Source organism: Leucopleurus acutus (assembly GCF_964270905.1).
Source record: "Leucopleurus acutus genome assembly, chromosome: 13".
In the NCBI taxonomy this organism is placed as follows: Eukaryota; Metazoa; Chordata; class Mammalia; order Artiodactyla; family Delphinidae; genus Leucopleurus; species Leucopleurus acutus.
In genome coordinates this window covers 89964630-89992284 of record NC_139155.1, presented here as the reverse complement: position 1 = coordinate 89992284, position 27655 = coordinate 89964630, and the positions used below count along the sequence as shown (strand labels likewise).

The window sequence follows — 27655 nt, the reverse complement described above, 5'->3', positions numbered from 1 at the left end:
CAGTGTATTCAGAAGTTACAACTTTATCTTTTCAACAATTAACCCAAATTCATGCCCAGACTTTTCACATGAAGGTGTGGATTGGGACAAAGGCATTTTTCCAAAAATTTCAGAGACTCACTGTATCTCCCACTTTGCCCTATGTGGGCCAGTGAAAGGGAAATCAGAAAGCAGTGTACCCAGCCAAGTGATTATTATTCTCACGATTCAAGATTGTGTCACTGCAACAAGAAAATTCAGCTGAACGAACCAGAATTAAATTTTATTTTCATCCCTTATGATTCCTTCCGGACAGCCACCTGCAAGGAGTGACACTCGGGCTTGCCCGCTGTTGCTCGAGGGTGACACAAGGAAGCACCCTGCCCAGGAGTGGTCAAGGTGGATACCCAAGTTTTTAAAATAGTCTGTATAACCTCACATATCTCCCTACCACTTTTTCTTGAACATTATCCAGGAATCAGGCAAATGGAGATGATCCCTATTTAGAAACAGCAGAGTTCGGTAACTGGGGTAGACAGAATAGTGGCCTCCAACTATGTCCACTTCCTATTCTCCGGAACGTACATGGCAAAAGTGACTCTTCATACGTGACTAAATTATGAACCTTTAAATAGGGAGATCACTCTGGATTATCCAGGTGGGTACAATTTAATCACAAGGATCCTTATAAGCGAAAGATGGAGGTACTAGACAGTAACAGAGATACAGCCTGGTAAGAAAGACTCAGCGGGGCACTGCTGGCTTTGAAGATGGACGAAGAGGCCATAAGCCAAGGAATGCTGGAAAACACTAGGAAACGGATTCTCCCCGAGAGCCTTCAGAAGGAACCCATTCTGCCAATACCTTGATTTTAGCCCAATGAGACCCATTTTGGACTTCTAGCCTCCAGAACTGTTAAATTTGTGTTGTTTTAAGCCACTAATTTGCAGTAATTAGTTACAGCAGTAATGGGAAACTAATAGAGTAACCAAACAACCCAACTCAGGTGAGTAGAACAGGAAATGATGGAGTTTGGCAGGCCCCTTGATTACCTTGACTGTAAGTCATTGTTGTATAGACTTTGTTACAAAAGATGGACCACTGTTAGGTGGCAAATGGGCCAGACAATCAAAAACATGATGAGAGCTTAGTTTCGTTTCATTTCAAGGCCCAAGTCAATGTGTCCAGAATTAGCTGGTAACACGTTCTGAAAACATGTCAGCAGTGGTGAGACGTCACTGGTAGCCCTGGGAAGGGGTCAAAGGACAGATATAGTTTTCCAGGAGTAAGGGGATCAATGCCCCAAATAATGTGTCCTCTTTTAACACAAAACCAAGGGGCCAACTTTTTTTTTTTTTTTTTTGCTACACCATGTCTCACGTGGGATCTTAGTTCCCTGACCAGGGATCGAACCTGCGCCTCCTGCAGTGGAAGCACGAAGTCTTAACCACTGGACCACCAGGGAAGTCCCCAAGGGGCCAACTTTTGGCAGGAGGTACAAGGCTCCCTCAGTGGACTAGGCATAAGGTTTGCCACCTCCAAGTTACCTGCTGGCTTCTACATCAGGAGCGTAAAATCCTCCACTTCTGCCAGTCCATGATGGGGGATACATTGGAATTTCCATTGTGATGACTACTGCAGGTGGTAGTCAGTGATCAGGGAGAGGCAGGCTTCATAGCTTAATTCTGTTTGTTTCCATCAAAGATGGGCGTCTATGCAACTGACCTAGACAGTCTGATAGGCAGCCACAATTTGTTTTTACAGTCTGCAGCCCCAAAGAATAACGTCTTTAATCTGTCAGTCAGCACTCTTCAAAGTGACAGACCAGACAGCTAGACCACTGGCGGCAATTCAAGGGCCAAAAGATCAAAGTGAGTGTTGGCCAGAGCTATGAGAACGGCCTCAGTTCTGTCCACTGAGGAGACTACGTCTGCTCTCGTATCTACATACCTGGAGAGCCACTGTGGCCTGCTGGACACCGAAGCCAAACCATTAGTGAGTTAAGCCCAGCCTTTAAGGGAACATCTGTGAAGCAAGGACCCTACTGACCCAGTGAATGTGCCTGAGGTGACGGAGAGGGGCAGAGAGGATAATGTTTCAACCAGAGAGTAGCTGCCAGTTCTTGTAAAGCTGAGCTGCTGCTGGGGCTACACCAGCTGTGATCCCAAGAACAGGGCTTCCATTTGAACAGAAAGGCCTGATTAGCCAGGCACCTACTGCCCCCAACACCCAAAGAGTCTGCTAGGGTGCTGTGATTCGCTTCTTTTTCCCCTAAACCAAATTTCTTCGGAGGAATTTTAAATTCTGGCCTTTCCTGTGTCCTGAATCTGAGACGGACAGGAGAGATGCGCTTTTTTAAGACTAAGTTGACATGGGCCTCTGGCCTGAGTTAGCTCACTGTCCCCGAGGTCTGGAAGCCTGTCACCCAAGAAGCCTGGGCTGTTCCTTCGGCTCAATGTCATCCTGGTTCCGCAGCAGGTCGGCCTTGTGTAGACTAACACAGGCCCTCCAAACACTCCTGATGCCAGGCTAGGCCCTGGTTCAGAAAGCAAGTGCAATAACCTCAGTCCCCCACGAAACAATACTGAAAAACAGCCTCAGAGAAAGAATGGTTACATTTTTTTATCTGAAGAAAAAAAGGTAAAAATTACAAATGATGTTGAAGTTACACAAAGGAGTACAGAGCGAAAGATGTCTCCCTCACTCCCTTGACTTCTGCTCTCTCACGAGGCAGCCACTGCTATTTTCTGTCCTTTCACATTATTTTTATGAGCGCACGAACACATCTGTCCTTTCTACTTCCACCTCGAGGTCCCCGTCGGTCAGGCATGGCCTTGTTGCTCTGAACCGCGCAGCCCGGGGCCGCACGGCGCCCCCCCGCGACTCGGCATCTGGCCGACCCGCACCTCCACTCCCACGCGCCCGGCACGGACGACCCCAGGGCATCCTCCCCGGGCACACACACCGCAACGCCGCTACACCCCAGGAAGCGGAATCGCTGAGCCACCGAAACGCGTGTTTAAAACCGAAAGACAGCACCACCCCCTCCAAGAGGTGCAGACCCGCAACCGAGATGCTCGCGCTCTCCAGAGCTCTCCCAGGGCACTACCAACTTTCCGATCGCGGGGAAACTGGCACCCGAAAGTTTCGACTTGCGTTTACCTCGTCATCTGTAAGGCGGGTCGTCCCTTTGCATATCTAAACGCCCTCTGCACTTCCAACACCGCTTTGGGAATTTGCTTCGGGGCCCAACGCCCAAATCACTCCGTCCCTTTTGCCCCGACTTAACATGGCGCTGACCGCAGCTACTTCCGAGATCCTGGAACACCAAATCGTCCCGGCCAGCATCAAAGAGGGCGTCCAGGCCCGCAGCCTCCAGTCTGCGCACGCTCTGCTCGCCTCCACGCGTCCACTCTCGAAGGCAGTCCGCCAGGTTCCGCTCTAGCCGCCGCGCTCGGTGGTTGCCACCACCAGCCAATCGCAGGGCCCGGACGCCGCTGGCCCCGCCTCACGGATCAGCTGAGGGATCCGAGATGTCCGTTGACAGCAGCGGCGGCGGCGGCCGCGCGGCCGGTTCCGGGTTCGGCGCGGGGCGGGGGGTAAGAGGGCGGCGGGCGCGGGCGGCCGTCGGGACCCGGTTGGGGGGCTGGCGGCGCGGGCCGCGGCGGCGTGGCGCGGGCGCCGAGGAGGAGCGGCGGGCCGCAGCCTCTGCCTTCGCGGGCCGGGTCTCACCCGACGTTTCCGGGTCTCGTCAGATGTGAAGCCGATGGAGCGGCCGGGGGAAGGCGAGCAGCCGCCGCAGCAGCAGCCGTGGGGGAGACTTCTCCGCCTGGGCGCCGAGGAGGGCGAGCCGCACGTCCTCCTGAGGAAACGGGAGTGGACCATCGGGCGGAGAAGAGGTGCGGGGCGGGGAGCGGGCATGGGGGACGTGGGACGGACTGGGGGCGAGCCGGGGACGGGTCCGGGCACGGCGGTGGGGACCGGGGACCCGGGATGGGGGCGGGCGACGGGGTCCCAGTGCTGGGGGACTGGAGCCGGGACCTGAGGGCGGGGGCTGGGCGAGACCGGGCGCACTGGGCTGTGGGAGGCTCCTGGGCGCGGCGCGTTCTGCTGCCCGGTTTTTCCGGTGGAATGGGCCGTCGTGTAACAACTGCCGTTTATTCACGTATTGGTCGGCCCAGTTACTTCTGCGTGTTTCATGCAGGTTATTTAATTTTCACTGCAACGTTATGAAGTAGGTGCAATAATTTATCTCCTGGAATGCGGTTTTCTCAAGGGTATTACTATCCAAAGCATCTTCTCTGACCTTAATGGAGTGAAATTAGAAATAAGTTAGCAGAAGGAACACCGGAAAATCCACAGATATGTGGAAATTAAATAACACTCTTAATCCACCAGTGGGTCTAAGAGGAAATCAAAGGGGAAATTAGAAAATACTTTGAGATAAATAAAAATTTAATGTACCAAAACTTAGAGGATGCAGGTAAGCAGTGCTCAGAGGGAAATTTATAGCCGTAGGCAGCTACATTTAAAAAAAAAGATCTCAAGTCCCAGCTCCTAGAATAGAGCTGCTCAAATATTTGTTGATGTAATGAACGTGGGAAGCTACGGCCTTGAAGAAAGTCCTGTAACTAGTGAGAGGAAGAGCCCCCCCCCCCCACCACGCTTGCTGCCTCTAAACTCCTAGCGGCCATCTGGTGATTTAACCTCCCTTGTAGCTTTCCTACTGGGAGTGAAGTGCACTGATCAGGCCAACAAAAATATTTCGTTTTTCTGCAAATTAATAAGTTGTCACACTGACTTTATACTTTAAGCAAGAGATAATGAGAAAGATTAGTGTTTAAAAGCAAATGTTCTTTGGTTTCATTTTATCCATCATCATGCACCTGTACCTGTTTTTGGTTGGGGTTTTTTGGGGAGGCAGTCTTAAATCCCAATATCAAGTTAATTTTTTTTGTTGTTTTTACAACTTTAAAAATATTTACATATCATTAGAAACTTTTCAAGATGTATTGTCTTTACTTGGTGTGAATGGAAGTTTGGTGAAGAGCAGAAGCCTGGAGACCACCACCCTCATGCCCCCTAGGCCACCAGCATCACCACCACCGCATAACCTGCTTGGGCCAATTTACCTTCTGGTGCCTTTGTAGCTACTTCATGGGGTCACTGTGAAGATTAAAGGAGATCGTGAGTGAAGTGCTTAGAAGGAGCCTGCCTAAGAGTTAGCACTTAATGTTAGCCATTGTTGTTATAACACAACACTGTAGTATCATTTTACATGCTAATACAAGGAGCAAAAATGTGTTGTTGAGTTGATTCTTAATGGAAGTCCTTTCCTTGAATATATTAACCTTTCCAGCAAAACGTAGTTTGCCTGGGCTGCCATAACAAAATACCACAGATCACGAAGCTTAAACAGCAGAAGTATATTTCTCACAGTTCTGGAGTCTAGGAAGTCCAAGATCACGGTGACAGTCAGTTTGTTTCCTGGTGAGAACCCTCTTCCTGGATTGCAGGCAGCTGCCTTCTCGCTGTGTCCTGGCCTGCTGGACCAAAAGATCTTTGGCGTCTCCCTCTTATAAATGCCTCAGCCCTATCAGATTAAGGCCCCACCCTAATGATGTCATTTAACTTTTATCATTTACAGGCCTTCTTTCTAAATACAGTCACTTTGGGGGATAGGGTCTCAGGTTGTAGAACTAGATTTATTTTAAAACTATTGCACGCCTGCTATATACAAGGCCTTATTTTGAGGAAAAGGGAGAGCTGAGTTGACGTGTGTGGAAGGATGCAGGGGTTCTCGCCTTCCCAAAGAGCTTCCCATTCTCGGGGAGTGGCAGTGATGTGTACCAACCATGGAGAGAGTAACCAACTGAACGACAAGCAGGGCAAATACCAACAGTAGAACTTTAGCAAAGGTATTTCAGTTCTCAGTTGGAATGCAGATGTTCAGGTGTGGAGAAGCCTAGTAAAACCCCACTCCGGTGACAAAGCCTGGTGACCAGCCTGGGTCTGGGGCTGCAAGGAGACCATCTAAGAATGCCGTCTAAGGGGAATCACACTGTATTGCAGCACAGTCTTTGGGTCTGGCTGCCTTCCCTTGGTTGGTGCTTTTGAGGTTCATCCTTGGCAGTTACATATATCAGTAGTTTGTTCCTTTTTGTTGCTGGGTGATGTTCTGCAGTGTGTTTATTAATTCACCACCAGTTGACGGGTACCAGTACTGCTTCCCACGTTTGGTTATTAAAAAATAAAGATACTGTAGGGAATTACCTGGCGGTCCAGTGGTTAGGACTTTGCACTTTCACTGCCGAGGGCGTGGGTTCAATCCCTGGTCAGGTAACTAAGATCCTGCAAGCTGCGGGGCGCGGCCCAAAATAAAATAAAGGTACTATAAACCTTAGTAGCTATGGTGCAAACCTGTTATAAGGAGATTAGTGACTCAGTATTAAAACACTCCTGAAAGCTTTTATTCTTTTTTTTTTTTTTTTTTTTGCCGTACGCGGGCCTCTCACTGTTGTGGCCTCTCCCGTTGCGGAGCACAGGCTCCGGATGCGCAGGCTCAGCGGCCATGGCTCACAGGCCCAGCCGCCCCGCGGCATGTGGGACCTTCCCGGACCAGGGCATGAACCCGTGTCTCCTGCAACGGCAGGCGGACTCTCAACCACTGCGCCACCAGGGAAGCCCGCTTTTATTCTTTTGATTTAAGGAGAGAACAAAGCATTTGAGGGTTTTCCTCTTGGATTTGATGAGGGTATAACAATTGTATTGAGCTATAGATGCATCCCCCTTCTGTTTTAAATTTTCTTAAACACTTACATGTGCCTATGATAATTTACTCATTCATATTTTCTGTGACTCTGTCATTGCTTTAATTTTGTGATGATTTATGAAACCTTAGGTTACACAGAAGAAATTAAGGACTAAGATACTGAAGATATTTAATAAGCCCCATAGTTTTTTTAAAGTTCTGTAATACTTATCAGGCTATCTGCACATGCGTGCATATTGTAAAAATGTCACCAAGAAGCAGCTGATGTGTAGCTGGAGGTGTTGATGGTGCATATCCTCTAGGTAAGGAGGAGTCAGAAAGGTTCAAGACATAGTCCCTGTCCCTTACTTTGGATTAACACTTGAATGCTTTTTTAAAAGTTTCTTTGTACTTGATTAAGTGCTGTCTCCGTAAGTGGGTACAACATGGGTCTTGACTTCCAGCCGCATGCTTTGTTTAAGCAAAGGGCGGTATTATGCCCGGTACCCACGGTCGTATCCAGCACGCCCCCCTCACTGTTTTAGGTTGTGACCTTTCATTCCCCGGCAATAAACTGGTCTCTGGAGATCACTGTAAAATTATAGTGGATGAAAAATCTGGTCAGGTGTCGCTGGAAGATACCAGGTAAGCTCTTTCTGAACTTCTTTCCTCTTGTAGCTTCAGGAAGCCAACTTGAAGCCAGTGAGTGCAGAGAAGAGACAAGGGCCTGCTTTCTATAGCTCAGTAGTCCGATAGGGTCTCCGGGTATTGGAAGATGTATTTTCTGGTTTCCAGGATGGGCTACTTAGTGACACTTTGGTGTCTGTGACCGTTCTTAAATGTATTCAGGTTAAAGCAAAAATAGCTCAGAAATAAGACTTAAAAGGCAGTGATACATTTTGGGTTCTTGCAAACCTATTCAAGTTAGACTTCCCCAAATCAAGAAGTCTTTCTTTTTTTTTATTATTATTATACCACATAAGTAGTACGTGAAAGTGAAAAGCTTTCCAAAATTCCACTCACCCACACAATACATACATATTTATTTTGTATTAATGAGATTATACTGTTATACTGTGTATCTGTTTTACTTGGAATGTTTGCAGAGTGCTCATCATGTCCGTATGTCTAGGTCCATCTCGTCTTTTTCATTATTATATAATAACTTGTCAGCTCCCTTACTGATGGAAAGTTATTATTTTGACTTTTTCTTATTATAAATGACCCTGCAGTGACTCTCCTCCAAAACTCTTTCCATTCATGTCTGATGATTTTCCTGGGGTAAGTTTATGGGAAGGAATGCTGGGTGGAAGGTGTGAGTGGCGGACGGCCATCCAGCAGTGTGTTGAGAACACGCCTTTCCCACAAGGTGATTTTTTTTATTGTTGTGAAGGTCAAGTGCTATGAGATTCTTTGGTAAGTAGCAGTTTGAGGGATAGAAGACCAGGAATTTGGTTTTATTAGGAAGAACGGATGCTGCTTTTCCTCCTCTGATAGGTAGCAGGTCAAGTCCTGTATTTCTCAGCACAATGTACAGTAACAGTGCTGGTTCCAGAGTCTTCTTTCTGCCTCAGGCCCTGGCTCTCCCACCCTGGCCACAGGATAGTATGTGCTTCCCAAGGCTGCTGTAACGATTACCACAGGCTCAGTGGCTAAAACAGCACAAATCTGTGATCTTATAGGCCTGGGTGGTCAAAGTCCATCTCAGGTCTCATTGGCGTCAGCTCCTTATGGGGGCTCTAGGGGAGAAGCCATCCTCTGTCCTTTCCAGCTTCTAGAGGCTGCTGCCTTCCTTGGCCGAGGTGGCTGGAGGGGCAGGGGTGTTCCAGGTGGGAGGAGCCGCAGGTGCAGAGGCCCCGAGGTGCAATCAGGAAGACCCCGACGTCCACGCTGGAGAGACTGGACGTTAGCCTGAGAGCAGTGAAGAGACACCGAGGGGTTTAAACGGAAAAGTGAAATCAGACTTCTGGGTTAGAAAGAGCTTGAGGATAGGTCGTGGGGAGAGCCTGGCAGCAGAGGCCGCGGCAGTGCTGCAGCAGCTCTGCTGGTCTCTGTAAGTGGGGCTTTACTGGGAAGGCAGCCCAGCCCTCCAGGGACCTGCCACCTGTTGGTTGCAGGAGTTGGGACGGCGACAGCCTGACCGCGCAGCCTGAACTATTTCCTGCCTGGCCCTTTACAGAAGTCTAAAGTAGTGGCAGTCTGCTCAGAGGGAAAGGTGACGACACCTCTTCAGCACTGGGGGCCTTAGGAGTGGGGCCGTGGAGTTGGGGCCCATGTGGGCTGAGTGCCTGAAATTGGAAAGGGGCGGGGAGGGCTTGCTCAGTTGCCGAGTTTGGCTTTTGTCTGGTGCGTTCTTCCCCTTGCCTGCGGGAGCCACTCCTCAGGGAGGTGCCTCCTGTCCCGCCTGACCGAGGTCCCGGTGTCTCCTGGCCGTGCCTTCCCATCAGGCACTGTGGTCCCTGATTAACTGGAGTGACTTCCCAGCAGCAGGGACCGCGCTATCTTCTGCTCGGTAGCCCTGCGTCGATTTGCTTTTGTCCAGAGCCCATGTCGTAGGAGGGTCAGTGCTCATGTGAGGAGTGAACTGAGCTGGGCCGCGGCTGCCGGAGCAGGGTTAGGCCTGTCGACAGAGCGTGGTGCAGAAGCAAGAGAGAAGCTGGGAATCAGAGCACGTGCTGCTGGTGGGCGTCCAGGGCTCCACCAGGAGCAGAACGTGGGGCTGGCACAGCGGAGGCGTTAAAACACTTGACACACCATTGGGCTGTGAGTGAGGGGGCAACAGGCAAGGTTCTTCTCAAGAGAATTGTAAGGTGGCACGAGTATTTACATCATTCCTATGAGCGTTCTGTCATTTGCAAAGTGGTAGTATTGAACTGCTTTCCTACTGGCTGTAGAAAAGGAAAATTTTAACTCCAAGTTGTTTTAAGTAGGATAAATTGGATTTTTGTTGTCCCTACAGCACCAACGGAACAGTAATTAACAAGCTGAAGGTTGTTAAGAAGCAGACTTGCCCTTTACAGACTGGGGACGTCATCTACTTGGTGTACAGGAAGAATGAGCCAGAACACAGTAAGGGAGGGGCGGTTCCTGGGCTGGACTCACGGGTGGTGCAGCAGGGACCTGCCACAGCGGGGAAGCATTGTGGGAAGAGGCTGTTGAAGCAGGCATTTCCTGAAGGAATGTTAGTGCTAGCTGCGTCCCCTTTTTCGTTCATGTACATTCTTGGTGTGGGTAGCGTCTGTTGAAGAATGGGAGTGTTGACCTCGTGGACTGAGCCCCAGCCATTAAGAAATGCCACTGTGGCCATGAGCCACGGTCTCGATATGGTAGCCAGGGAGACGGGGTGCGGGGGGGGCGCTGAGGAGGGCACCTGAGTGAGGAGAATAAGGCCTAGAATGGGGGCTGGAGGCCACGGACAGCTCTGCTTTGGGAGGCTTTACGGGAAACAGCAAAGGTTAGATGGGATATTCCGTGAGGGCTTTTCCAGCTCTGAGCATCTGCGCCTGTGTTGGCGGGAGAAGAATGATGCAGGACACGGAGAGTTAGGGGAGTCCTTCGAAGGTTACCCCGGAAATAGGAAGAAGAGGGCGGGTATCCCCTAGACTGTCCTCAGCAGTCAAAGCCAGCCCCCGGCCACAGGGAAGGATCTTGTGTCCGGTCCTGGTGGTTTGAAATGACAAGACACAGGCTCACTCCTCCTCATCGCTTTGCTTGCCTTAGTCTGCCTCCTGACACCGGATGGTTTTCTGAGGCTTATTTATTTTAAGTTTGGTTCAGATGTTTTGGATCACTTGCTTTAAAAATCCCTTAAACCAGGGGATGTGGTTACTAGCTGATAAGTCGAACTAGTCAACAAGGGCAAAGTGACCGTGAGGTGATGGGAGGGAGCAGAAGAGAAAGATGGGCTCTCTTGACGTGTGGCAAACGCCACTCCGGTTCGGTTAATTTCCTTCAGATGTGGCATACCTCTACGAATCCTTCCATGAAAAGCAAGGCGTAACGCAAGACTCCTTCGGTAAGTGAGATTTTCGCAAAGGAGCGGGTGCATGCGTTGACTCTTCATCCGCTGGAATGTATTCCTGACGCAGCGGCTCCCCCTGCGCCCCGACTGTGTTATGCTCCTGCTTCTTTGTGCTTATAGAAGCTAATAAAGAAAACGTGTTCCACGTGACCAAAGATACCTCAGGTGCAGGGCGAGGCGACGACCCCCAGGATCCCCAGGTCCTGCCATCGCCACCCGCCACTCAGGTGTGCTTTGAGGAACCACAGCCATCAACGTCCACATCGGACCTCTTCCCCACGGCCTCTACCTCTTCCATGGAGCCCACCTCTGCAGGGCGAGGGCCTCCCTCCAGCTCCGGTGAGATGGGGATCTCAGGGTGGTAGCTGCGTTGCCCTTTGTTCGCTAATCCTGCCTTGCATTGTTACGGAGACAGACAAGCCACGGAGGAGTTCAGAGGTGGTGTCAGGCATCAGGCTGTCAGTAGTAAGATTTCTGTAGGAGTAAATGTCTTGTTCCATCCCCAAGAGACAGGCTGAAGGCCAGGGACTACAATACTGTGGTATTCTTCACAGGTTATAATTCATATACTGTAAAAATCACACAAAGTGAACCCTTCCGTTTGTTTTTTAACGACATCTTGGATTACCTGCGCCTGGTTTGAATCAGTGACGCTTTGAACTGCTGTCTCTTCTTCTGAGGCAGGTGAATCAGGATGTCTCTTGTTTGTCCCTCTCACAGGCTCGAGAGGTGCAGACGTCTCCCCAAAAGGGTGTGGTCCATCTGTGGCAAGTGATGAAGTCGTCATCTTCCCTTTGGCTCTCCCAGCAAGAGAGGGGGCGTCCTTTTCTCTGTCGGAACCCAAGGACCAGGAGGACTTGGAGCCCGTTAAGAAGAGAGTAAAAGCAGGTCAGAGTCCAGTGGTTGCGTGTAGCCTTGGCGCCCCGGCAGCACCGTCCCATCTGAGCCTGTTGGGGCCCCACCATCTGCAGAAGTCGGAGGACCCTGTCTTCAGCTGACACCTGTGGTACCTCAGCATCTTCCAGATGGCAATCTGGGCCTTTTCTTTCCTGTCTGCACCGTCGGGATTGAACTGTGTTTACTGTCAGGATATGCTCTTGGTCTGGAGACCACAGTCTGGGGTTGCAGCTCTGTTCTGATACAGCAGCCAGTTTTTAAGAGTATATTATCTTTAAGTGATAGTTTGAACCTTCACGTTAAAGGTGATTTTGAGAAAAATCTATACTTTAAAAGTCAAAGTTAAAAAGATTGTAAAAACTTTTGGGAATGTTGTTGGGAGGACAGTAGCTGTGAGGCAGGCCTGAGAGCTTCCCCTGGATTGGGGCAGTGTGACAGGAGGGAGGGCCTCGGAAAGAAACTGCATTATCTGATGTATTGAGTGGAAAATTGAGTTGATTGGCCTGGGGAGGTGTGGGATGAGTCAGCAACAGGTACAAAAACATAAGTATGAAAATGGAGCCACTTTTAACTCTATGAGAAATGAAAAATTGTATAAGGAAGAAAATTATACTGTGTGAGCAGTGAATATTTAAGCATAATAATATAAATACAATATACTGAACAAATAATTGTGTTAGAATAATATTGGGAAGGAGACCCAGAGGGGCAGAGTCCTTCTCTGCTTTAATGGATGTCAGGAGATGATGTCTAAAATCCATCAGCCTAAACGTAGCATGACAATTCAGAAACACAGAGGTCCGGACCAGAAGAAACAGAAGACATGAAAGTTGTTTCCCCAAAGGAGGGAGGGTGAAGCTGAGGACAGGCTGGAGCAGAGGGCTGCTGCTTTGGTTTTCTTTTAAATATTTGACTTTTTAAATTGTAAGTATTTTTTTAATTAAAAATAAATTTAATCTCTGATTATAAAAAAAGTAAAACACACTGGCAGAAAAAAAAAAAATTTAAGCTCCTGGTAACATTTGAGGGTCTGTATTTTCCAGCACTTTCCTGTGTGCATATGGGTCACATTTTTTGTTTGTTTAAACAAAAATGACTTTACACACAAATGCTATTTGACACCTGGCCTTTATCTCTCACCCGTGTATCCTGAGTGTCTTTTTTATGCTGTTAACTATTATAAAGCAAAACTTAAACATACTGGATTATGAGACTTACTTTGAACCTTTGTAAAAATGCCCTTTAAAATACAGTGAGGGAATGGCCATCATCAAAAAATGTACAAACAATAAATGCTGGAGAGGGTGTGGAGAAAAGGAGCCCTCCTACACTGCTGGTGGGAATGTGAATTGATACAGACACTATGGAGAACAGTATGGAGGTTCCTTAAAAAACTACAAATAGAACTACCATACGACCTAGCAATCCCTCTACTGGGCATATACCCTGAGAAAACCGTAATTCAAAAAGAGTCATGTACCAAAATGTTCATTGCAGCTCTGTTTACAATAGCCAGGACATGGGAGCATCCTAAGTGTCCATCGACAGATGAATAAAGAAGATGTGGCACATATATACAATGGAATATTTCTCAGCCATAAAAAGAAACGAAATTGAGTTATTTGTAGTGAGGTGGATGGACCTAGAGTCTGTCATACAGAGTGAAGTAAGTCAGAAAGGGAAAAATGAATACCATATGCTAACACATATATATGGAATCTTAAAAAAAAAAGTCCTGAAGAACCTAGGGGCAGGACAGGAATAAAGATGCAGACTTAGAGAATGGACTTGAGGACACGGGGAGGGGGAAGGGTAAGCTGGAACGAAGTGAGAGAGTGGCATGGACGTATATACACTACCAAATGTAAAATAGCTAGTGGGAAGCAGCCGCATAGCACAGGGAGATCAGCTCAGTGCTTTGTGACCACGTAGAGGGATGGAATAGGGAGGGTTGGAGGGAGAAGCAGGAGGGAGGAGATACGGGGTTATATGTATACATGTAGCTGATTCACTTTGTTATAAAGCAGAAACTAACACACCATTGTAAAGCAATTATACTCCAATAAAGATGTTAAAAAAACAAGTACAGTGAGGGGACTTCCCTGGTGGTCCAGTGGTTACAACTCCGAGCTTCCATTGCAGGGGGCGTGGGTTCGATCCCTGGTCGGGGAACTAAGATCTCACATGCCCCGCAGCGTGGCTAGTAAATAAATAAGTAAAATTTAAAGATTAAAAAAAAAATACAGGGAGGACTGGGTCTCCTGTCCACAGGTTAAGACATCTGTAAAACCAAGAGATGGAGTGCACTTCCTCCATGGTCATGATGTTGAGAACGTGTTCCTTTCCCTTGCAGACGGGGAGCCCGCCCTGAACCTGCCCCTGGTCACGGACCCGGGCGGAGACCCCCACAGTACTCTCGACGTCAGAGCTGTGACCGTGAAGCCAGACAAGATGGAGGAGACTCTCACTTGCATCATCTGCCAGGACCTGCTGCACGACTGTGTGAGGTGCGGGCACAGGGCCCGCGGGGCCGCAGACGGGGCTGGCCTCTGCGTCAGGCCCGCCGAGGTTACCGTAGCCGTTCTCCTTGTGCGGCTGACGAGCTGAAAGCCGGGCCCGGTGACTGACGCTGCACAGGAGCCTGTGAGATGCGTGCAGTGGCTCTGACCTCAGTGACGCCAGGTCCACCTCAGCTAGAACAGGGGAGCTGTACCGAGTGGCCAGCATCTCGTGGTTAAGGAAACACGGTAGTTAAGGTGGAGCGAAGGTGCCAGAACAAAGATCTCTCTTTGCTTCTCTGTGGGAACTTAAGAATTTGTCCGCAGTTCGGCATAAACGCGGGTCTTTGCCACCCACACCCAGTGTCTCCGCTCTTCCCGTTCCTGGTGGCCCTGGCCCCCAGTGGTCCCTGGCCCTCCTGGAGCACAGATTGCCACGTGGCCCCGGTCTCTTGTAACTGGCAAGCGCACAGATGAAGCAGTTGTAGCCGAACGCCGTGTTTTTGCGCAGGGACTGCTTCTCAGGAGGGTCGTGGAAGGCAGGCGGCGTGCCCATGCGTGAGCCGAGGTGCAGCCCCGCCAGCCACAGGCCCCACCACGGCGTGGGTGGGGCGCCCCAGAGCACAGGCCTGAGGCCCTGCGGAGTCGAAAGATCGGGGGACGGGAGGCGGGGGGCAGTTGGCCCAGTCTTCTGTTTTTACCCGAACCTCAGTCTGAGCAGGGCCACGTCCTCCTTCGGGGAAAGAGGCAGCATGACTCTGGGTCCCTGCTTCTCACACCCAGTGCCCGTCCTGTGCCCTCAGCCTGCAGCCCTGTATGCACACCTTCTGCGCTGCCTGCTACTCGGGCTGGATGGAGCGCTCTGCCCTGTGCCCCACCTGCCGCTGTCCAGTGGAGCGGATCTGTAAAAACCACATCCTCAACAACCTGGTGGAGGCATATCTGCTGCAGCACCCGGACAAGAGGCGCAGCGAGGAGGACGTGCGCAGCATGGCCGCCAGGAACAGGATCACGCAGGACATGCTGCAGCCCAAGGTCAGGAGGGCCTTCTCCGACGAGGAGGGGAGCTCCGAGGACCTGCTGGAGCTGTCGGACGTGGACAGCGAGTCCTCGGATGTCAGGTGAGCCTCGTGGGGGCGGGGCGGGCGGGGCGGGTCTGACCGCTCCCCAGGACCTGCTGGTCTGGGCCGCTGCTGAGGTGCGACGCTGTGGCCCAGGTGACTGTGGTGAGGCTTGCTCACGGCCCTGCTCCTGCGGCAGCCCCTTTTTTTTGGTATATGTGGAATATTTATTCTATTATTTTGTTGCTTATCTGTATATTTTTTCTAGTTTATTACGATATAACTAACATACCGCACTATGTAAGTTCAGGGTGGACGGCGTAGTGCTTTGGCTTAATTACTATGAGAGGATCACCACAGTAAGTGACACCCTTCTGTTTGCTGAGTCATCATCAAGTGCCTTGATTCACAGGCTGAGACAGACTCCGCAGAAGCACACTCATCTCTGTAGCTTGTCTAGTGATCGTATGTCCTGCACCGTAAGTTGCAGTATTTATCATCTGTTAGGATGTTATTGTAGAAAAGCCACAGTCACCTGGCAGAGGGTGCAATCCTAGGAGACATTTTTTTTTTTTTTTTTTTTTTTTCCGGTACGCAGGCCTCTCACTGTTGTGGCCTCTCCTGTTGCGGAGCACAGGCTCTGGACGCACAGGCTCAGCAGCCGTGGCTCACGGGTCCAGCCGCTCCGTGGCATGTGGGATCTTCCCGGACCGGGGCACGAACCCGGGTCCGCTGCATCTGCAGGCGGACTCTCAACCACTGCACCACCAGGGAAGCCCTAGGAGACCTTATTTTATCTGCTGTAGAATGTTGGGGTTTTTTTCATAAATTTATTTATTTTATTTATTTTTTGGCTGCGTTGGGTCTTCGTTGCTGCACACAGGCATTCTCTAGTTGTGGCGAGCTGGGGCTACTCTTCATTGCAGTGTGCGGGCATCTCATTGAGGTGGCTTCTCTTGTTGCGGAGCACAGGCTCTAGGCCCACGGGTTCAGTAGTTGTGGCTCACAGGCTCTAGAGCACAGGCTCAGTAGTTGTGGCGCATGGGCTCAGTAGTTGTGGCTTGAGGGCTGTAGAGCGCAGGCTCAGTAGTTGTGGCGCATGGCCTCAGTAGTTGTGGCTCGCGGGCTCTAGAGCGCAGGCTTCAGTAGTTGTGGCACGCAGTCTCAGTATTTGTGGCTTGCGGGCTCTAGAGCGCACGCTCAGTAGTTGTGGCGCACGGGCTTAGTTGCTTCACGGCACGTGGGATCTTCCCGGACCAGGGCTCGAACCCATGTCCCCTGCATTGGCAGGCGGATTCTTAACCACTGCACCACCAGGGAAGCCCTCTGCTGTAGAATGTTGATGTTTCCAGACTTGGAAGTCCAGGGTATGAATTTTTGTGTTGAGGCCATAAAATTTACAAAGACAAAACAGCTACCCCGCTCCTCAGTTTATTATCTTTGTTTCTTTCCCCCAAATTTAGCACATAATGGTCAAGCAAAAAGAAAACCAAAAATCACTTTTGGTTTGTGTGAACATTTTATTACGTATTTATCTGGCCATACATACGTGTAGTCATACATACTTATATTTTTACCGTTTAAAACATTTCTTTGTAATATTTTGAATTCCGAACAAAGCTGCAGTGCATGGCGTGCATTTACAGTTCAGTGCACGTGTCCAGTCATTTCTTGGAGATAAGTACATGGAAGTAGGATGCTCAGGTCAGTAGTCTCACTGAGGGGACGCCTTGCTGGACTTCTGGCATCTGTCATGAAATGCCTGTCAGAGAGTCCTGGTGTTGGTGCCCCACAGGGTATGCAGAGGGACAGCAGTGATGCCTGCGACACTCAGAGTAATGGGACAAACAGGTATCTTATTCCCATTTATATGATTTTCTTACATATGAGGCTGAATGTCTTCAGTGTTTCTGCATTTTCTAGTCAGGTCTCGCCTGTCCTTCCCATTGGTGGCAGGCTTGGGCAGGCGTCCTCTGACTGAGATGAGGGGAGAGTCCGTGCGTCCCTTTCCTGCAGATTCTGTTTTACCATCTGCAGATTTGAAAGCTCAGCTGAAGTGCGTACAGCTGGGTGAAAGCCCCTGCTGACAGCGGCATCCAGCCCTGGCGTGTTCTGCTCAGATTTTAACAAAAGGAAGGGTGTGCACTGGGCGGGGATCAAACCTGTGAGAGTGCGTCCTGCCCAGTGTGGAGACAGGGTGGCTTTGCCCCCAGGGATGGCTCAGTGGGGCGAGGGGCAGGGAGAAGACATCTCAGTACCCCAGGAATGGCCGAGGGCTCTGGGAACGTGCGGGAAAGGGGGGCTGGGAGGTGGCGGGGAGGAGAGCCTGCCGACTGCTGCTGTGCAGGATGTGCGCCGAGCCATCCTTCCCTTCTGCACACACTGGGTGCAGCACCTGGTGCAGAGCTGAGGCATGCAGGCAGGACAAGGCCGGTGAGCGAGTATCTGGGTCTTGTCCCGTCACCAGGGCTGGGCCGTCGTTGCCACCACCCTTACACACGGCCAGAGCAGGTGTCTCCTCTTTCCTCCAAGCTCCGGGTTTTCTTCCCTTGCAGTCAGCCGTACATCGTGTGCAGACAGTGCCCCGAGTACCGCAGGCAGGCGGGGCGGCCCCTTCCCTGCCCAGGGCCCGGCAGTGAGCCAGGGGCACCACAGGCCCCTGGGGATGCACCATCGACGTCCGCCAGCATCACGACAGGTGAGACAGCCACACCTTCCATGCTGTCCCGACCATTCGGGAAGCGGGTGGCACTTCTGCGGGCTCCTCTCTGCTCGAATGGCTCGTTGCTTCTCATAACCTGTTTGGAGCTAAGAAACCCGATAATTAACTTCATTTGTGGGCCTCGGCTCCTGGACACACCCAGGGATTCAGTCCTGATTCTAACACTTACTCCCCACCCCGCCCAGCCCACTACCTCAGGGCAGTCGGCATCCCCCGTGGTGCTCACACCAAAGCCAAAAGGACCATCACACACAGGCCCCTCCAGTGAGGGACTGGCCTCTTTCCAGCAACAGGACATGATGTTACCAGAGCCGCCCTGAGCTATCTGTTCGATGCCCGTTTCAGTGGGCAGGTCCCCAGGTGCCCTCGAGAAAGGGAAGGTGGACACGTGGACTGTGGTTTGTGGTCCTGCGTTGTAGGGCCTGGCCTCTCTGCCACCGTCAGCCTGAGCCTGTCAAGAGGCCACTGACCTAAGGATTGCGACCCAGAGCCGCGTTCTTAACCATCTTCCACGATGCTGTGCCATGGCTCTTGGGGGCTTCCTTGTAGGCCCCTCAGGTAGGGATGGCTGGGGCAGCGTGTGGAAGGCCCCACTGGGACCGTAATGCAGTGTGCACAGGCAGAGCCTCGTGCGGTGCGTGAGTGACAGGGGGCCGGGCCACGTGGACACAGCTCCTGGTCCAGGGTCAGCCAGCAGGGACTAGAGAAATCACTTTACTGTTCTCTGGGCTGTCCTTCCTTTATGGGAAATGGTAAAAAACCTTCATGTGATCTTTGGAATCTTGCTACAACTACTGAACCAGGAGATAACTTCGGTCATTTTTCAATCTATTTAAACTTCTTAGTTTGAGTGGTAGACCGTCACTTGGCTGTAGGAAAATAGGCCTGAGTTCTGTCCGGGTTTTCTTGTAGGTCTGTGTCCTCGTGCATACCTTACAGCTGCCCCTCTAGGTGTGGTCTGAGCCACTCTTGCTGCCCGTGTGCTGGCAGCACCAGCCTGAGCGTCCTATCTGTTCCACAGCCCAGGACTACGTGTGTGCCCTGCAAGGAAGCCACGCCATATGCACCTGCTGCTTCCAGCCCATGCCCGACCGGAGGGCGGAGCGCGAGCGGGACCCCCGCATCGCCCCCCAGCAGTGTGAGTGAGGGTGTGGGTGTGCGCCGTCTCCCCGGTGCCCCTCCCCACCTCGGAGCCGCTCCTGTGTGTCCTTCCAGCTCAGGTTTCAAGAGTGTCGTGGACTTCTCTGTGTGGTGTGAAGTAAGGGCGCAGCTCTGTTTCCACCTGCGTCGTCAGGTGTCTCTGCGGGACCATGTTGAATAATCTATCTTTTCCCACCGGTTGATAACCCCGCCCCCGTCATACACTAAGTTTACACACACGGGGGGCTCTCTTTCTGGATCTTGTATCTGACGTGTGTCCCCACAGTAGTTCTCCAATGTGTCATTTTATTCTATTCTATTCCATTCTATTCTGTTCACTGTGTGGATTTCTGGACCGCAGATCCCTGACTAGGGATTGAACCCGGGTCCAAGGTGTCACTTTAAAGTCTAACGGATTAACTACGTGGTGCTTTAATTTACAGTCTTTGGATCACTATGAAAATCGGGCTTGTCATTTATTTACCAGTCCCTTGAGCCTTCTCCTCGCTGGATGGCGTGACCGGTGCTTGTGCTCTGTGTCCGCAGGTGCCATCTGCCTGCAGCCCTTCTGCCACCTGTACTGGGGCTGCGCCCGGACCGGCTGCCTCGGCTGCCTGGCCCCGTTCTGCGGTAATGCTGGCCCTGCCGTCGATCGCTGCCACCTTCCCCTGTTCTCTCGTGCACTTGAGGCCAGTGCTGGGCTGGCCGTGTGCCCGAGGAGGGAGAGGCCACGTTGGTCACCATGAGTTGGCCCCTTTCCCTGGTGGTCTGCGTAGGTTTGCGAGCGTCAGTGAGGGGGACGCTGAGTCATGCACGAGGACCACCCCCACTAAAAAATCGTGTCCGGACTTCACGACCCCAGACCAGGGGCTGCACAGACTGGCTGTTTCTGGGGGGAGTGGAATGGAAGTCCTTTTACTTTTTCTCTGTTTGAAGTTGTATTTTGTCATGGAACTTTTTATTCTTTGTAGACTCCATAATGAAGGAAATTTGGTTATCTTAACTGTTGGGTGAACGGTGCTTTCGTAAAGTGTGTATGAAACGGATAACACTGCTTCCCTCCGTCCTGACAGAACTCAACCTGGGCGACCGGTGTCTGGACGGGGTGCTGAGCAACAACAACTACGAGTCGGATGTCCTGAAGGTACAGGCGCGGTGAGGCCAGCGGGAGGCCTTCCAGGACCCGCCAGTGACCTCATGACCCTGCACTTCTGACTAGTGCTGCCACTGTATCTGCTTATCCCTATATTCCCCCCAAATAGGTATTCCTTCACACCCGCCACACAGGAAGCCACAGGAATTGTGTCCCACAGTTCCAGCTCCTGCTCGGCCTGCGCGGAGTGGGGCAGGGCGCGGCCGGCCCTCGGGTGGAACCAGGACTGCCCCTCGCTCTCTTCCCGCGTTGCAGGGGGCAGCCGGGTTTTAGAACTTCAGTGCTTAACGTGCACATCAGTCCCTTGCCAGGAGCCTTGCCTTCACCTGGATCATGTGCGGCATCGGCTGCAGGGTGAATGGCAGGCACCTCAGCACGGCGGTACTCAGGCTAGATGTCCACAGGGCCTTTCTTGTAGGTTTGCACAGAAGGAGCCAAGCAGCTCCACGTGTCTTGAGGGCAGAGCACAGATCCAGACCCTGGCTTCCTTGTCATGTGGTCATGGGCCTGTTCTGCACTGTGGCCACTCCGGCCAAGGTTAGGTGTCTCGCTGCTCCTGTGCTAGGAATGTCTTTGCAGAATTTCAGAGAGAGTGTGTTACCTCTTACGCTCGAGGTTGTAAAGCTAGCCTGCCTTTTGAGACTCAGAAGAAGCACCTTGGACAAAAATCTTGTGCAGTAGTGTGTGGATGTGATACCACGTCTGTCCCAGGCCTCCTGGTCCGCGAGGCTACCTGGGCCGTCCAGGCTGTGGTCCTGGAAGCAGGCCCCCTAACTGCACGCAGTGCTCGCCCTCTGCAAGTGCCCACCACGTTTAGGTGCTTGGCTTTACCCACCTTCCAGGGCCTTTTATGAAATGTCAATCCTTTTTGCCATTTTAGTGTTTCTTTCTCCAAGCTTGTGTTTCTTCTCTTGCCCGTTTCCCTGTTACAGAATTATCTGGCCACCAGGGGTTTGACGTGGAAAAACATGTTGACTGAGAGCCTCGGGGCTCTGCAGAGGGGAGCGTTCCTGCTGTCTGGTAAGCCGCGTTGTGCCTGCTCTCCCGCACCGACAGTGGTGCTTCCCAGGGCAGCTCTGCCTCTGGTGAACCAGCCACACCCGCCAGGCCGCACGCCAGCAGTACTGCTTGTCGGCTTCCCACGCACACACCTGAGACCTCCGCCCACCCTGGCAGACACACACAAAGGTCCTACTACTCTTGGGTTTCTTTCTTTATGTTGGGTTTGAGTCGACATGACATATTCTGGAATCTTTTCTCGCACAGGGGAGGGAAGGGGCACAGCTGGAGAGGTGTTGGCCCTACCGCTTGTCAGCCTTGACATCCTGGGGCTTGTTGTTCCCAAACCCTCGCGGTCCTTGGTGCCTGTCCCTCAGTGCGTGGCTGACTCAGTGAAGGCTCACCCCCTCTCCCAGGGACACCCAGTGCATTGTGAAATGTGAATTTTTGTCACTAAGGGAGGGTGCAGAAAAATCAGCAAGTGATTTTTTTTTTTCCTAAGACATGAATTATTATGAAAGACTTGAGAGGTTTGCTGGGAACCCTTCTAAGCTGTTTTTGGACACATTCTAGTGAATGTCTTGGGTTTTCTCTGCTGCGACGGCTCTGTGTGGTTGGGTCTTAAGTCCTTGTGCTTTTTAATGGCGATTTTTATAAGAATGACGTGGTTCACAAAGAAAATGTAAGTGGTACAAGGAAGTCTGAAGGATAAAGTGAAAATCATTAGAAATCCCATCGCCTAAAAATATACCCAGTGATAATACTTTCACGATCACCCTTCCAAGTACATGTACCCATGTGTGTGTATAATTTGTATGAATGAAATCCTATCGGATATGCTTTTAATAAGCTATTCACTCACCAATATATCTTGGATCCTTCCTATGTCACTAAAGATCTATACCGTGATTGTTAGTTAGCATCCTGATACCGTCGTTCATGTAGCCAGTTCGTTAGCAAAGGATATTTCAGTTGTTTCCAGCTTTTCACTGTGTGAAACAACACTGAAGCTGCCAAGCATGCAGTCCTGTAGGTTTAACAGTTGTACCCTTAGGATAATAAACAGGGCTGCTGGAGGCACGGTTGAGGTGTGCCTGGGGCCTGAGGGCCAGCATCCCCTGAGCCCGTCAGCTGCGTGTTTGCCTTCGAGGCCTTGTAAATATGAAAGAGGCAAATGGTGAGGTATCATTGTTTTATCTGCCATATTTGATTATTAATGAAATTGAAGATCTTTTTGTTTTACGGGCCATTTGCTTGTCTGTGTCCTTGGTCCATGTTTATGTTAGGCTATTTGAACTTGAGAGGTATGGATTTGTGTGATATCTTTGTTAATTAAGGGTACAACACATTGTCATTTGTGCTGAAAATACGTTCTCTGCTGTTTCATTAGTATTTCGTTTTTGTTGTACGTGTTTCCATTGTGATGTTTAAACTGTAGGCAGTCACATTTACAAATCCTTTCCTCTGTGCCGTTTGGTTTTCATGTTGTAGTTGGAAATAGCTCAAGAGAAGAACATTCATTCCTCTTAGTACTTTTCTAGATTTTTTTGAATATTTGAATTTTTAATCCAGGTGGAATTATTTTGCCATAAGGAAGTAAGTTGGTATCTAGGTTGGTTTTGTTCTCGTGTTCCAAACGTCCAGCCCTTTGTCTCCGGCCAGTCTGTGGATCATGCACTGGTCCCCCAGCAGTTTGCAAGGCTGCGTCTATTTTGCCGCCGTGCTTGTAAGAGGCTGTGTTCCTTCTAGATTACAGAATCACCGGGAACACCGTGCTGTGCTACTGCTGTGGCCTGCGGAGCTTCCGCGAGCTGACCTACCAGTATCGGCAGAACATCCCTGCTTCTGAGCTGCCGGGTAAGGAGACCCCCGCCCCTACCCCCACCTGGCCCACAGCTCAGTTCTCTTTGCATTGGCTCCTACTCTCCTTTGCAATAGCTAGATAGCCTGTGTGGGCCTTTGCTCTGTGTTCTTAGCGGACGTCTGCGTCGGCCAGGGACACGGGCGGGTCTCAGGGCCGTCCCTGCCTGGTGCCTGCTCAGGCTCTGGGTCTCTGAAGCAGGTTGCTAAAACAAGATGCCCAAAAAACGTCCTATGGGCAACCGGAGTCATCTCATTTCTAACCTGGGTTTTCAGTTGAACCTTTTTTTCCATTCCTGGAGAACAGTGCAAGGAAACGAGCTGTGAAGTATGACGAAGCGCTGTGCATTTGAGCTGCAGTGTCTCTTTGGCCTTGGCTTAAATTCACTAGGCTGAGTCTGTGAGTGTGGTATGTGTGTCACACGTGTTCACTTTTTTCTCTCCCTAGTGGCCGTAACGTCCCGTCCTGATTGCTACTGGGGCCGCAACTGCCGCACTCAGGTGAAGGCCCACCACGCAATGTGAGTGCGGCACGGGGGCGGGGGCCGGGCCGGGGCTGAAGGAGTCCCCTGCAGAGAGGCAAACCCACGCTTTCCCTACAGGAAGGTGCTCTTCTTTAAGCGTTTTGGCCAAGTTGATATCGCAGCTTTTAGGGATGTGCGTGAACTAGTCAGCTCTCTACTTATAAACTAATTTAGTTGTCATGCTTTTATAAAGTCACATAGTATATATCAATAAAAAATCATCACTTAGACACTCTGCTTTTCTGTTATCTCATTTCATGAAACGTTGGCATACAAACGTTCACCTCCTCCTCCACCTCTATGTGCCCAGCGCACAGGCGGCCATCCCCAGCCCACATGTTCAAGGTTTAGCACTTTCCGAATCCATGGCTGAGGTCACTGAGAACTCCCATCCCGAGCCACGCCGCCGTGCACCTGGGTCTACCTTTGGTGCCGTGATGGCTCGCAGGCTCTCGCTGGGAGTGTCCCATGGGGTCTTTAGAGGCTGTTCACGTTGACGTGCACGCTGCCACGCGCGGTGGCCCATGGGAGCAGGCTCGCCTACGCTTTCAAACCGTAAGGGAAGCAATCACATAAATGAGTCCTGAGGATGCATGCTGTGTGGGGCAACTGTAACCCCAGACAGCCACTTGAGGCTCAAGTGGAAGTACTTGAGAGAGCGCCCCTGGCTTAGGAGTCATCATGAGGGCTCCGGAAAGGCGGCTGCCTCTGAGGGAGCGATTTGGCGGAATAAAAGGCTTGCTTTGTATGCGAGCATTAACTGTGTGGAAGAGACCATTTTATTCTAAGAAAAGAGATTTCAGCAGTAACAGGCTAACCTTTCTCAGTAAACACTTGGGTCAGGGCAGCAAAGATACAGTCGTCTTCTTGGAGAGGAGGTGGCGTCAGCCCCGCCAGGTCACCCGCAGTGGCTTGGGGATGCTTTGAGTCTCTGGGAATTACCTAAATGTTCCACTTACATTTTAAAATTTAAAAAAGGAGAAAAGAGGCTGCGTTTGGGGCTAGTTTCTTTGATGGTATGAGAGACAAGCCCTTGCAAACCCCCAAGCACAGGGTTGCTTCTCCTGTAGCTCCCCCAGGCGCAATTCAGAATTCCTTTGTTGAACGTGTCTCTGATGCCCTCTTGTGTATTTCACCGTTGTCTCCCTGCAGGAAATTCAATCACATCTGTGAACAGACCAGGTTCAAGAACTAAACATCCAGGGAGGCAGCACAATGGCTTGGGAGTATTGCCGGTCAATGACAGTGTCTCAGAAAATACTGAATACAGACGCTTTAAGAGCATTTCACAGTGCCCCTCAGGGGACGCCGGGGGTCTCTGCTTCGGGCACTCTGGTGCGACCTTTCTCTTGTGGAGTGAGACCCTCTCGGCGAGAACCCCTACCAGTGGCGCCCAGAGCCCTGGGCCAGAGCAGGAGCTGTCAGCCGTCCCCTCCTGTTGAAGACGACCACAAGGTTTGCTCTCTGTACCTTTCGCACAGCCACGGTCAAAGCAGACGTCTCTCTTCAAGAAAAGTGCCCTGGGAGAAGAAGGGGAATTTGTCAGAAATGCTGTGCTGTTTGAGGGAAGGGAACAAAGTTTCCAGCTGGGGCGCACACAGCGGCTGACCTGTGCACTTTCATAGGTTTGGTGCTCATCTCCTAATAAGACTTAAATATCGCAAACTGTAGCACAAATGATATAACTTATAATTTACAAGTTGACTAAAATGGGAGATAGTATGATATTTGAAAGAATAAGCATATGTTTCTGTTTATAAAAGAAAAATCATCAGACGTCCAGGGACCCCAGCTCCAAGGGCATGATTGGGTCACTGCCACGCCGGGCTCCTCAGCACAACTGCAGCCCTGCCAACCTGTCCCGCCTTCTTCACTCCTCCCCTGCGGCCGGGGCCGGGGTGGCCCAGGGACCTGGGGTGCAGGTTGTCCCTGGTGGTGCCCCGGCCTGCCAGTAGCAGCTTCTTCCCACCGAGAGCTTCCACAAGTCCTTGCCCTTTCCGCCTGCTATGGGTTTGCCGTGTCATCTGGAATAATACTTGAAATTTTATTGTTTAAAAAAAAAAAGTTTTTTATCAGTTGTTGAAATCACCCGTTAACGTTTGTTTGCAAAATTGTACCTTTTTTGCTTCTTCTCAGGAATACGATTTTCAACTTTGTGTTGCTCTTGATACAGACTCTGAGAAGCAGCGCTCCGTGGAAGAAGGCCTCCTTCCTGCGTTCTAATAAACAAGCCGTGTCTGTTTCTCTCCCCGGCACGTTCGTTCGTGTGCTGGTTGTGATGTGCTCCCTCCTGTCACGGTGGGACCGGATGCAGGCGTCACTGGTTACCTGCTGACTAACAAAGAGTCCACCCGGGGGGCTCTACTTGGATTAGCCTCGCAGGCCCTGCAGGCGCGTGTGACCTGGGGTCAGGGCCCGGGTCTGAGCATTTGGGAAAAGGCACGGGTTCCCTTGGATCCACCAACCCCGACTTGGTCCCAGGTTGAAGGCACGGCTTTGTGTCTAAGCCCCGGCCTGGCTCGTGCGGGCATGAAGCTGCCCTCCATGCTTAGGACCTTGACTCATCACCCCCTTCACTTCTGACCCTGACCCCTCCCTCAGACTAAGAACAGAGACGCAGGCCCCGTAGCAGATGTAGCAGCGCTCTTGGCCAAGGCTTAAACACGCAGCCTTCCGTGGGCTACGCTGGATCCGTCAGCGAAGGGCAGGGCATGCACCACGTCAGACTGCTGGTCCCCGGTGCCGGCCCGACTGCAGTGGAACTTGTTCCCCACTTCTGACAAGCACACCGGGGTCAGAACGGAGCTTGTCAGCTCTGACCTGAGGCAGGAGCCCGGGCCGGGGTGGTGGTTCTCCAGGCTTGCTGACAAGCTGTTTTACAGGGCGCACCGTGCGGTGTTTCTGCGACTTTTCTCTACTTCCTGTTCCGTGACACACACACCCCCGCCCCCTGCCGCATCCAGCCCACAGTGGGTTGGAGCCTGCTGTGTGCTCGTGTCCTGGTGGCTCAGCTCGTGCCCGATGACTCCCGTGTGCTTGTGGCCGGCTCCTTGGGCCCAGCCCGCGTCCTCGTACAGCCTTGCTCAGCCCATCCCCAGACCCGTGTCCCTCTTGGGCTCCTGGTGCCCCCGTCAGACGGGCTGGCCCTGCCTGCGCTTCCCATCTGCTGGGCATCCTCCAGGGGTTGCACACTTGCCCTTCCTGGCCTGTGGGTTCAAGCTCCCAGGCAACCACCTGGAGTCCTCTTCGGGCCAGCCTCTGTCAGCGCTCCTGGTGTGACCAAGGACCCAGCAGGTCATCTTAAATACCTCATAGCTAACAGGATTGGAATCACAGGCCCAGATCTGAGAGCCCCAGCATGACATCGGTGGATCTTGCCCCAGGGAAGTGCCCAAACAGAGAGAGTGGATTCTGAGCCAGGCCTCTATCAGTGGGGGCACTGCAGCCAGACCAGTCTTCATGCAGCCAGCAGAGAAGACGCCCAGGAAAGCTCAGGTTCTGAATCAGGATTGCTGCTGCAGAGGGCACCAGCAGCCCAGCACCAAGCAGCTGACCTGTGCTCTGGAGGAAGGAAGAGAAAATGGGGGATGGATTGGGTTTGAAAGTCCAGAGTGAGCCTGACTTCCAGCGCGGCTGGATGCGAGACCCTTCTCTTCCTGTGTGTGGTGGCTGCTTCCCAGACCTCAGCCTTCCTCCAAGCTGACACAGGTGAACTGGTGGCCTCCCCACCAGTTCGAACAGAAGCCTGTCCCTGACCCCCAAGCTGATGAGCAGCGGGACCCAAGCCTCTCACCGCCTTCTAGCCGCCAGCACCCCGTAAGCAGGTGGGGCTGGGGGAAGGCATGCTCCAGTGTCACCAGCGAAAAAGCAGACTGACTGCTGGGCCAGGCAGCCCGCTAGAGCTCAGCCCGTCCCAGGCCTGACGGTGACGGGAACCGTGCTGCTGGGTCTCGGTTACTCCCCCGGAAGTGCCGGCCTGCAGTGGCATTCGTAGCTCCCTGCAGAATTAAGTCCGAGGCCCTCAGCACACAGGGCTGCCACCCAATTCGG

General features: G+C 51.6%; 1 protein-coding gene across 3 annotated transcripts; it reads left to right on the top strand.

The window, feature by feature from the left end:
* The first annotated feature begins 3498 nt into the window (after positions 1-3498).
* CHFR (checkpoint with forkhead and ring finger domains) lies at positions 3499-25852 on the top strand. 3 transcript variants are annotated; one of them, XM_082853257.1, is made up of 17 exons: positions 3499-3578; positions 3735-3878; positions 7276-7375; positions 9690-9799; positions 10686-10745; positions 10872-11090; positions 11472-11639; positions 14002-14155; positions 14950-15267; positions 17763-17905; positions 18951-19067; positions 19616-19699; positions 20143-20213; positions 21155-21242; positions 22971-23078; positions 23530-23602; positions 24758-25852. In XM_082853257.1, the coding sequence occupies exons 2-17, from the start codon at positions 3746-3748 to the stop codon at positions 24798-24800; spliced, it is 1989 nt and encodes a 662-aa protein (XP_082709383.1). In that variant the 5' UTR covers positions 3499-3578; positions 3735-3745; the 3' UTR covers positions 24801-25852. The 3 variants fall into 3 exon arrangements, 2 of the variants coding, with proteins under 2 accessions (XP_082709383.1, XP_082709382.1); XR_014326699.1 differs by lacking the exon at positions 3499-3578 and having other exon boundaries at positions 3721-3878; positions 24758-25060; positions 25742-25836; XM_082853256.1 differs by lacking the exon at positions 3499-3578 and having other exon boundaries at positions 3721-3878; positions 23530-23582.
* The last annotated feature ends 1803 nt before the right edge of the window (positions 25853-27655 follow it).

Excerpts from the sequence above, each read along its gene's own strand:
- CHFR (XM_082853257.1), top strand. The coding sequence starts at position 3,746 with ATGGAGCGGCCGGGGGAAGGCGAGCAGCCGCCGCAGCAGCAGCCGTGG. Across the intron at positions 11,640-14,001 it reads TAAGAAGAGAGTAAAAGCAG|ACGGGGAGCCCGCCCTGAAC; the intron begins GTCAGAGTCCAG and ends TTTCCCTTGCAG. Across the intron at positions 19,068-19,615 it reads CCGCATCGCCCCCCAGCAGT|GTGCCATCTGCCTGCAGCCC; the intron begins GTGAGTGAGGGT and ends CTGTGTCCGCAG.